The sequence below is a fragment of the Nicotiana tabacum genome, chromosome 2 (assembly GCF_000715075.1).
Source record: "Nicotiana tabacum cultivar K326 chromosome 2, ASM71507v2, whole genome shotgun sequence".
NCBI classification, from domain to species: domain Eukaryota; kingdom Viridiplantae; phylum Streptophyta; class Magnoliopsida; order Solanales; family Solanaceae; genus Nicotiana; species Nicotiana tabacum.
Window position 1 is genome coordinate 35,251,810 of NC_134081.1, and position 11,998 is coordinate 35,263,807.

The window sequence follows — 11,998 nt, forward strand, 5'->3', positions numbered from 1 at the left end:
AAATGAGCCTAACCTCTTTAAAATGTTCAAGGGACGTCCACCCCCTATGTGGGTCGGCTGCCTGCGCAGTCTTGCAGAAACGCGAATATCTCTCTACTCTGATATTATATTGACAAAACGTTTAATACGTTGTAAAAGACTCGTAGATCTTTAATTTGGTAGGTGGACCACCCCATAACTCCAAGTATATTGGGAGAAAAGCTCAGTGACATAAGACCCAAATTTTAGTAAAATTATGAACGTATCAAGCATTAACCTTTGCCAACTTTTGTTTTACAACGTGTTTGACAATAATACTTAACATACAAATATTATATGATTCAATTACTTTAAAATAAGACCTCCTTAGAATTTAAGCACTCTTAGTTTTACCCCAAAAGTACGGGTTATAGCATCTTTTATTCGCTTAGCCTCCAACCCTCACGATACTTCCTTAACACCTGTTTTAACTCATCATTATAGGTCCTTAAACTCTCCATCTTATATAGATTCACTTAAGACACATTCTAACATGAAAGTACAAGGTGTAATATCCTTGCCACCCTTAGAAACATTCGTCCTCGAATGTTAACTCTTAGAGACTTGCAAAAATTTTGCAGAGTCTCCTCTGTATACTGGACTAAAACCAACCTACACGAAGCTAGAAAACACACTATACATGCCACACAGAAGGAGGAATAGACATGCTTTTCAGATATAACAGTCAAGGCATCAACTCCCACAAAATCCACATCAAGCTCTAAACATCAAGCAGAGTCATCCAATACCAATTAGCATGAGATAATACAGCTTTATGCCTACATGTTAGTTATATATGCCAAATCAATAAATAATCATAGTTTAAATATCAAGTGTACACAATCTCAATACATTCATAGTTCCTGACACAAAGTACCTCTTAATCATAATCTAAGCACCCTCACGGTACTTGTATCAAAGCAGATGGCCCTCATGCACACACATACACACTCTCAGCACTCTATGGGTGCTTGATACAAGTACCTCACCAAGCACATGTAAATAACCATGTGTCTGCGACCACGGTTAATACCTGACTCCGGCGGGGCGAGTTCTTGCCCAAGCGTTGATCGAATCTAATTCAACGATCAATATCATCTAGCCCAACATGGGGCCTGGCCCACGCGTTACCTCATTATTAATATCAAATCGGCTCTATGGCCCATAATCAATCATCAATCCGCTCAAGTCTTCATATGCCAACATCTCACAAAAACATAATTCAATGTACCAAACGGAATATACCAACCTACTGCAATTTAGCTTAAACTCGTGTCACGTACAAGGACGCCAACAACATGTGAGATAACATATAAATAGTGCACAGAGATAAAGATATAACATGTGGATATAATATCAAGGCTGAAAAGTATGACTACGACTAAGGAAAATAGCCCTATCATGCCTCGACACGTAAGCAAATAGCCTAGACATGATTTCTAGCATGAATGATAGCTCACATAGTCATACAAATGGAGAAAACATAATATCAAGGATGCATAATACCCAAATCATGAATAACCACAATGCACGCATATACGCTCGTCACCTCGCATATATGTCACCCCCAACATATAACAAATATCACACCCAATGGAAACATTACCCTTAGACTAAGCTTAGGCAAGTCTTCAACCTCGAATCAAGTCAAAACCTCGATCGAGCCCTCCAATCGCGCATATCCAAGACAAACATCATCCAAGAAAGTCAAAAATATCATAGGAAGTGATCCCAATCCATAAAGTTTCGATCTTTGAAGAAATTCCCAATAGTCAATAAAACTCTCCCAGGGCCCACATGCCCGAAATTCAAAACCAATACCAAAATATGACAATACATAACCTGCCGAGTCCAAATATGTAATTAGCTTCCAAAATCGAGTTCAAACTCAGTACTAAAATTCCCAAAATACTCTCTCTTAAATTGTAGGCAAAACCCCAAATTCCCTTTCAAAATTCCAAGCTTTATGTATAGAAAATCATGGGTAATAAAGATATAAATCCAAATCCAAGTGAAAATTGCTTACCTCTATTATAGAAGTGAAATTGATCTTCAAAATCTCCTCTTCTCGAAGCCTAGGGCTCAAAATATGAAATAATTGGCAAAGACCCGAAATTGGACAACTTGAATACACTACCAGTCAATACTCTTCGCGATCGTGTCTGCCTCCTCACGATCGCGGAGGCCAATCTGCCTCCATCCCCTTGCTACTCTTCGTGAACGTGAAATCTAAAGCACGAACGCGAGGCACCAATCCCAAGCAAGACTCCTCAGCTTCACGAACGCGTGCCCGATCTCGTGAATGCGGCCCCCTCCAGACCAAGACTATCCACGAATGTGATATCAAGGTTGCGAATGAGATTAACAAAACCCTTTTGCCTCAATTACCTTCGCGACCGCGATGACTCACTGGCACCAACAACTTCAGCAGTTCCAAACTTTACCAAAATGATCCGAAACTATCTCAAATGACACCCAAGCCCCCTGGTGACCCCATCTAATTATACCAACAAGTCCAAATACATTATCCAAACTTATTCAAAGGCTCAAAACACCATAAATAACATCAAAACCATGAATCGTCGATCAAAATCAATCTCTTAAGATTATAAACTTCCAACTTCTAACCACACTTCCGATTCAAGTCTAACTAATCCGGAATAAACCTGAACTTTGGACACGAGTCCCAAATAACAAAATGGACCTATTCTAATTCCTGGAACAACAATCCGACCCCGATAGCCTCATAGTCAACTCTCGAACAAACTTGTGAACTCTACAGTTCTTCAAATTGCCAACTTTCGCCCAAATAGAGCCAAAAACCTTCTAGGGACATCCAAATTTAAATCCAAGCATACGCCCAAGTTCAAAATTACCATACGAATCTATTGAAATCATCAAATCCTGATTGCGGGTTGTTTACTCAAAAGTCAAACCTTAATGAACTCTTCCAACTTAAAGCTTCCGAATTGAGAATTACTCTCCCAAATCAACTTCGAACCTCTCAAAAATCAAAACCAACCATGCACGCAAGTCATAATGCATAATGTGAAGCTACTCAAGGTCTCAAAACGAAGTGCTAAAGCTCAAAATGACCGGTCGGATCAAATGCTCCTAATAAAATTAAGTTTTTCTTTTGGACTCTCTATCATGGAAGACTTTCTACTAATGCTTACCTCCACTCTATTGGCCTATATATTACAAATGAATGTTCTTTTTTTCACAATAATTCTGAGAATGCTAGGCACATATTTTTTGATTGCCCTAATACTTAATCCTTTGGGACCAATATTAAAGCACAATGCACTAATGAGCTTACTTAGATTGATATTATTTTTTACAATGACAACTGGCTGACCACTTGGAAGAAAATCGATAACAAAACTTTCAATAATCTATTACAATGGGACAATCTCATTCCCTTATGTTTTTGGCACATTTGATTAAGTAGTGACAAAAATCGTATCAATAATAAGAAAGAGCTTGTCTCCCGTATTGATACTATTGCTAAGGTTGTGGAATATCTTTACATCTCTAACAATTTTGTGGGGAGCACTACAAAGGTCTCTATCCATGTTAAGTAGGAGCCTCCAAACAGAGGAATATATAAACTCAACACTGGCGAGGCATTGCTAGGAAACCCAGGTGTGGGGGGAATAGGAGTAGTTATCACAAATAGGGAGACTGGGTTATGGTCAGGTGCTATTTCTGGAATCAATTTGGGCAAAGCTGCTGGTCTCCCTAGTACTTGTGGTGTCAATATTCCTTACAAGATCAGCCCTTCCACTGACTGCTCCAAGTACCTCACTTTTTTTCTCTCTCATGCTATTCTTATCCTTCTATTCTATCTGCTTCATTTTAGCTTATCTTTTAAATTTTTTATTCGGAATCTTTATACCAACAACCAGGCGAATACATAGAGTACATACTAATTGTACACAGCTAAACATAAAATATTATACATAAATTATACACATAGCATACATCCGCTAATTAAATTTAGTATAAGCAGTTGAATAAGCAACTATTTAGGCTAACTCTTCTTTTTTACTTTACTCTAAATAACATGCTCTTATATTAATAAAAATGTTAGGCCTATGTTTAAAGCTACAAAATTTAAGAGTACTTGTGATATGTGTCAAAAGTCTTTCATTAGTCGTGTTTAGTCTAACACTGTCATTAAAATACTGTCCAGAATAACCTTACTCCTATTGATATTATTTTAGATTCTGCAGAAGTGATCAATATATTAACTAAAAGACACGAAACTTATAGTTCTTTAATTAATGAATGCAGGTCGTGATGGAGATGCTGGGGAATCAAAAAGCCAGGCACTGCTATAGGGAGCAGAATAGGTTGCAGACTTGCTGGCCTTTGTCGTTGGGGAAAAAAAGATCTCTTTTTTTTTTTAGATTCGAAATTCTTCGTTTTTTTCTCCCAATTTCCCACTCTTTCTGTGAGGCAAAACCTCACCACACGCATGTCAAGCCCTGGTAAGGTTCTTCGCTTTGCATCGAATTAAACCACATGCTCCACCGCTTGTGCGGGCCCCCGTCAATTCCTTTGAGTTTCATTCTTGCGAATGTTGTTGGAAGCTGTAATGCCTTTCTTGGGTCCTTTACAAGAAAGTTTGAGCGGGAGACAAGGGGTACCCCCGCAGGGTCCCGATGCCCTACCTTTGCCATCTCAGGAAGCCCCACCACAGGGTGCCAATTCTCCTGCACTCGAAATAGTTGCTCAAGAAACGGGGGAACGAAGGAGCCAAGATTTTTTTTCTGTTGTTGATAAATTTAGAATTTTAGTAGTTCTCCCGTGTTTGTCAATAAAGTTGTTTGGGCAGACATACTAGGAACTACTTTTTCTGGGCAAATTACTGCTTGTAATAGTAATGATACAATCGTAGATACAAATTCTGGTGTTCTTCAGAATATTAACCCGGCAACTATGTAACTATTTTTGTGCATATATACTATTATTATCTTTTCAACCGAAAAAAAAAAGGAGACGTTAAGTCATATAAGATAGCAGAAAAAAAGTTTAAAAGATAGATATATGGATCCATAAGTAAGATCCATAACACAACCGCCAATTTATTACACAGTACTGGACTATGAGTTCGAGGGACATAGAAAAAGGAAAAAAAGAGACAACAACTTGATACAAAATACAAATGGATCCATAAGTAGGATTATAGACGAACACATCATATTTTTCTCTTCAATATTGCACTACTTCCAAATTGTGCGGGGTAAAATTAGCTTATTTCATCAGCCTTACTGGACCCTGCATCACAAGTCCAACAAGCAAATATCAATATTCAATACACATGCTGCCATGTCCAATACTCTATTTCGAAGAAAATTCACATATCACAAGAATTCTACTTTACACAATTAAGTATTTACTTGCTAATGTGCAAGTGTTCCATTATCTGCTTCTTTACACGACACAACGCTATGAAAACAATTATTTGTCAATTGTGAGTTAACAACAAATAGGATAAAACTGATTCTGGCTAACTAAGTAAACATGTATTTCCTCTGTTTCACTGTATGTAACATTATAATTATTATTTGACCCTCTTCCTCCAAATCCCTCCACGTCAAATGAAATGGGGAAACAAGGAGTTTTAATTTATATTGGTAATATATTACGCAAGAACTAGTTTTAAAAAGTAATTAAACTCTCTGTCTCGCAGTTTTAAACCCATTGCACTATTTAATGGTTTGTTTGAGTCCATCTCACAATGTGGTCCCACGTGATTGTTGAACAAACATTAGAGCAAATTAGCCCGAAATATTGTAATGCAGTTTGTTTGGAATGAACAAGTGGATAATCCTCTCAATTTTATTTTAATGACAGTGTTAGACTAAACACGAACAATGAAAGACTTTTGACACATATCATAAGTACTCTTAAATTTTGTAGCTTTAAACATAGGCCTAACATTTTTATCGAATATAAGAGCATGTTATTTAGAGAAAAATAAAAAAGAAGAGATAGCCTAAATAGTTGTTTATTCAACTGCTTATACTAAATTTAATTAAAGGATGTATGCTATGTGTATAATTCATGTATAATATTTTATGTATAGCTTTGTACAGTTAATATGTACTCTATGCATACTGACTCGATAAATAAATAGTGAATTAGCATGGTTGTTGGTATAAAGATTCCGAATAAAAAATTTAAAAGATAAGCGAAAATGAAGCAGATAGAATATAAGGATAAGAATAGCATGAGAGAGAAAAAAAGTGAGGTACTTGGAGCAGTCAGTGGAAGGGCTGATCTTGTAAGGAATATTGACACCACAAGTACTAGGGAGACCAGCAGCTTTGCCCAAATTGATTCCAGAAATAGCACCTGCAGCTGATTTCAGGCAAGTGCATGCAATTTGACGATCTTCTGTGGTCCTTGCAGAATTCACCAGAGCCTTAACGCCACCGCAACAACGTCCCAGAGGCCCCGTGTTTCTAAGATAAGCAAGACAAGGTGCCAAATTCGACGTAACCTGGCCACAGGTTATGGCTTCTGCGCAGGGTGCAGCTACCACCATGCACAATACCACAAAGCATGCAATTTTCCCAGCTATTTCCATTGTTTTAGAGGAAAAGAAAAAGCTGCAAACTATTTGTGGAATGAAGTATCTAGCTAGGGGAAGATATAATAAATGCTTTAGGGAGTAGGAGCTAGTGTTGGATATAGAACACTATAGGACCTTAGGGTTTTTATAGGGAGAAAATTGGATTTGATTGAGAGAATTAATTATCTGATAGTTGGGTTCTATTCAATGCTTTGAAATTAGGGTAATGTATCAGCTCGTGTTGAGGGAAGAAATTTGACATATTAGTCTGATTATTTTATATGATTTATATTTATTGACATACTCTCTCGATTTCAATTTATGTGATCATATTTTCTTTTTAGTCATGTCAAAAAGAATGACTTATTTTCTTATTTGGTAACAATTTACCTTTATGCAATGATTTATAACCGCACAAAATATTTGTGCCTCATTTTACATCACAAGTTCAAAAGTCTTCTCTCACATAAATTAAAACGGAGGGAGTATTAGTTGTATGGTGAAAGTCTCTACTATAGATGTGGAACCAGAATTTTAACTTTATTAATTTTGTATTTTAGAACAATCACTTCAAATGGCTAATAAATAGATTCAAAATTTAATATGTATATACATATTTGTAATAAATTTTTTAACACAATTACATTATTTAAACAAGCAATTGGGTTCCACATCTCAACTTGTTACTATCGTTGTTAGGCCTATTGCCTGAAAATCAAGAACCTCTATAGTAATTACTTAATTAGGAGTTGTATATTTCTGAATCACCATATTGAAGCACACCTTTTGCTTCTTTAGGAGTAGTTAGGCTTTGAAGTATAGTGCATATCAGGTTCTTGAAACAATTTTCATTGCTTTTTAACCCCATGTTTTACGGTTTAATATTTAAAATATAGAAATGCCACAAATGATTTCGGAAATGCTTACGAAAATTCGACATGGTCAGCGAGATTATAAACTGTGTATACACTGCTGGTGGCAACATGGAAAATAATTTTCTTTTGCGAGATCAAATATATTAACTTTTGTACTTTAGTTTTTTCCCCCTTCTCTTCCCTAGTTGTTGAGCAAAACAGTAGCATTCAATCTAATAGGAGGAGACAAAAGACAAGGTCCACAGTCTGACCAAATCAGCGATAGATTGCATCATGTTGTGCTACCTCAATAATGAATATTGCCGTTGCCGCCTTTCTATTTCCTACCACTCCATCTGTCGGTGCTCGGTAAGCCAATACTTGTTTCTATTCCAATCTTTCCCAGTTAGAGATTTGTTCTTTTCTTTGGGTAGGAAGTGAAAGAAAAGTCTTGACGCAATGATAAAATTAAGTTGACGTCATGTTATCAAAAGGTTAATAAGTTCAAACCGCGAAAATAATCTCTAATTGATATTAAAGGTAAGTCTGTGTATATCAGATCCAATGTGGTAAGATTCTTTTCTAATCCCGCACATAGAGAAAGCTTAGTGCATCGGGCTATTCCTTCTTGTTTTGTGTTGTAAGTTACATATATAAGCTATAGTTTGTCTTGTTACACCTAAGTTTCAATGATGACAATAGTGCAAATCTAACTTTATCTATTAATTGCAGGAAATTAGGAGGGCGGTACTTATTCAAAGGAAGTATTTTCGAAAGGAAACAAGATCAAATGCAGCAAGGACAATGCTAAATCAAAGGATGTCAAGGCCATAAAAAAGGAAACAAGATCAAGTGCAACCGCTATAGAAAGTTAGGTCCTACTTCAAGGATTGTTTTGGAATCTGGAGATTCTGAAGACTGATTGATCAAGTCAAGCCACAAATCACTCCCTTGATTATGGATACGAAAAAGGACGTAAATGAATCCAGCCCATCTCTTGTTGAGGATTCGGAGGCACCCCTTGGGTTAAATCTCTTAGAATATTTTGTGCCTCAATCAAGGGTCAATCTGCAACGGCTACTCAAAACTCTCGTATAAGAAGATTGGTAGACTCAAGAATTTAATTAAGCAATTCACCACTGTTTTCTATGTCTTCCTAGTTCTTAACACAAACACTGTATTTCTAAGTTTACTAGTGTCTCAACAGATAGGAAGTGTTAGGAAGCAAATCAAGAGTTGTGTCAAGCTTATAAAACATTGTTGCTGAAAATCATTAGTGGTAAACGATCCATAAAAGTACTGCTACTGTAATCAACTATTGAAGATCTAAGAGACCACTTGTGACCCAAGAAAATTGGATGTAGGTACCACACCGGTACTGAACCAGTATAAAACTCATATGTTCTCAATTTTTAAATTCCTTGAAATTTACTTTTCTTTGTCAATCAAACATGCTGATAATAAGAAGTCGACTAAGTCTATTCTATGTCGACCAAGTTTTTTTAATTAGTTTCAATTCACCCCACCCCCTTTTGTACTTTCAATTGGTATCAGAGCAAGGCTCACGAACTTTGCTTAATAGCAAGTGAGGAAAAGATCATGGGATCAAATAGAGTCGTTGGAGAACTATTCCAAGAAGGAACTTCTGAGGTATGATCCCCTTACTTCAATGGTCAGTACTTCTCTCATTGGAAAGTGCGCATGGAGACCTACACTATGTCATATGACATTAAAGTTTGGCGCATGATCAAAAAGGAAAATCTTCCAATTCCGGCAAGGAAGGATGACAATGGTCAAATCTTAGTATCATTTGATCCTCTTGATTTAGATGATTACACTGAAGAACAATCAGCCGTAATTCAAGTGAATGCTAAGGCAAAATATCTGTTGTATAATACTATCAGCGGAGAAGAATATGAAAAGATATCAAGTTGTAAAACTGCAAAGGAAATGTGGGATAAGTTAGAGGTCACATATGAAGAAAATAAAAAAGTGAAAGAAATAATGATCAATCTTCTAGTTCGAGACTATGAATTATTTCAAATGAAGGATGGAGAATCAGTAGAGGAAATATTTTCCAGGTTCAGCAAAATTCTTCGAGACTTAAAATTATTTGGTAGACCAATCAAAAATGGAGAACAGGTAAGAAAAATCCTGAGAAGTCTTCCCATGATTTGGCAACCCAAAGTCATTTCTTTGGAATGTGAGGATCTTGACAAAATATCCTATGATGAAATTAGAAGTGATCTAATTACGTTTGAGAAAACATACTTAGACATGAAAGTTCAACAAGAAGAGAAGAAGACAGTTGCATTCAAAGAAACCGTAGCTGAAGAAGAAGAAGAAGAAGAAGAAGAAGAAGAAGAAGAAGAAGAAGAAGAAGAAGAAGAAGAAGAAGAAGAAGAAGAAGAAGAAGAAGAAGAGGAGGAGGAGGAGGAGGAGGGAGGAGAAGAAGATGAGAAGATAGCTATGCTTTTCAAAGCTGTAACAAGCATGATGAAGAAGAACATAAACAGCAGAAGAGGTAAATCAAATTTCAGAAAAGGGAAGATGAACAATAATAATGACAAAAATGACGGAAGATGCGATGAGTGTGAAAAATATGGACACATCCAAGCTAAATTCCCTTAACCGAAAAAGAAACCAAGCAGAAAATTTCAAAAGAAGAAATCCTTTGGAGCTTGGATTGATGAAGAAGAATCTGATTACCAAGAAATCGCCAACATGTGCTTTATGGCCATCAAAGAAGATAGCGATGAAGAATCACGTGAATGTGGTCTTATGGAAGACGAAGGAACAAGTGAGGTATGTCTTCCTACATGTCCTAACTATCATGAACTCCAAAAATTCATTGATATTGCTCCTACAGATATTGAGAAAGTTCTTAATGAACTTCAAAAAATCCAAAGAGAAAAGAAATACTGGCCTTTGAAGTTGGAAGTATGTGAAATTGAGAGAGATATGCTTCAAGATGAACTTAATGAACTTCAACTTCAACTGAATGGATTACGAAAATCCATCAGGCATAGTTCAGTTAGATCAAATTAGTTTACTCCTTATCAATTTTCGACTAGAACTAGACATCTTTCTACATGTACTTATTGTGGCAAAAATGGGCACAACAATAACCATTGCATGATTAGAATTAGAGGAGAAAAAGTCTCTGAAAATTTTAATAACCCCCCATGTTTTTACTTCGGAAAACTCGGTCATACCTCTAACCATTGCAGGTTTAAGAACAACAGGAGATGGGTCTGGCAACCCAAGCCTTCTAGTCAAGCCAATACTCAGAGCACTAACCATTTAGGACCCAAGCAGGCTTGGGCACCTAAAAATGAGTAAATATTTTTGCTGGAACAACGCAAGAAGAATCAAAAAGGAAAATGGTATCTTGATAGCGCGTGTTCCAGTCATATGATTGGTGACAAACAACTGTTCAAGACAGCCACCAAACTAGATGGAGGAACTGTCACTTTTGGAGACAAATCAAAAAGGAATGTAATTGGAGTTAGAAGAGTCCATCTCAGCTCAATATGTGATGTAGATGAAGTATACCTGGTTGATGAACTTGGTTACAAACTTCTCAGTATCAGTCAACTATGTGACAATGACTATGAGGTTCATTTTAAAAAGCATAGTTGGTTTATTGAAGACGAATCGGGTAAAGTTATTCTTTCTGGAAATAGAGACAAGAATGGCTATACTATCGTAACATAGATAGTCTTGATAATCAAATTTGTCTAGTTTCTATGATTGATAATCCCTGGGTATGGCATAGAAAACTTTTCCATGCTAGCATGCATACTATTCACAAACTTTACAAACGTGATTTTATCATTGGTCTTCCAAAACTAGATTTTTCAAAAGATAAAATTTGTGATGCATGTTAATTAGGAAAACAAACTCGTTCATCTTTTAAAATCAAAAATATTGTTTCTACTACTAAACCTCTTCAACTCTTGCATATGGATTTGTTTAGTCCAACTAGAACTACTAGTATTGGTGGTAGAAAATATGCTTTTGTTATTAAGATGATTTTTCTTGTTTCACTTGGGTTATTTTTCATAACCATAAAGATTAAGCTCTAAGGAATTTTGAAGTCTTCTGTAAGAAGGTACAACGTGAAAAAGGATATTACATTTATACTATTAGAAGTGACCATGGAGGAGAGTTCGGAAGCAGAGCCTTTGAAAACTTCTTTAATGATCGAGGAATCTCTCACAACATCTCTTCCCCAAGATCACATCAACAAAATGGAGTGGTAGAACGTAAGAACAGAACTTTGCAGGATATGGCAAGAACCATGATTGTGGAAAACTCTCTCCCTCACCACTTCTGGGCAGAAGCTGTAAGCACAGCATGTCATATTATTAACAAATGTTTGACTCGATCCATTCTTAAAGAGACTTCATATGAGCTATGACAATGGTAAGAAACACAAAATCAGTTACTTCCACCCATTTGGCTGCAAATACTTCATTCACAATAATGGAAAAGACAATTTGGGTAAGTTTGATCCAAAAAGCGACGAAGGTATTTTTCT

At 36.4% G+C, this 11,998-nt stretch overlaps 1 protein-coding gene across 1 annotated transcript; it reads right to left on the reverse strand.

Moving 5' to 3' along the window:
• Positions 1–5,040: 5,040 nt before the first annotated feature.
• On the reverse strand, positions 5,041–6,733 carry LOC107812329 (non-specific lipid-transfer protein 1). The gene is made up of 2 exons (XM_016637388.2): positions 6,282–6,733; positions 5,041–5,301 (listed from the first exon to the last, which is right to left on the reverse strand). Exons 1-2 carry the CDS (start codon positions 6,614–6,616, stop codon positions 5,292–5,294), a joined length of 345 nt encoding a protein of 114 aa, XP_016492874.1. The 5' UTR covers positions 6,617–6,733; the 3' UTR covers positions 5,041–5,291.
• Between the last annotated feature and the right edge of the window lie 5,265 nt (positions 6,734–11,998).

Excerpts from the sequence above, each read along its gene's own strand:
- LOC107812329 (XM_016637388.2), bottom strand. The coding sequence starts at position 6,616 with ATGGAAATAGCTGGGAAAATTGCATGCTTTGTGGTATTGTGCATGGTG.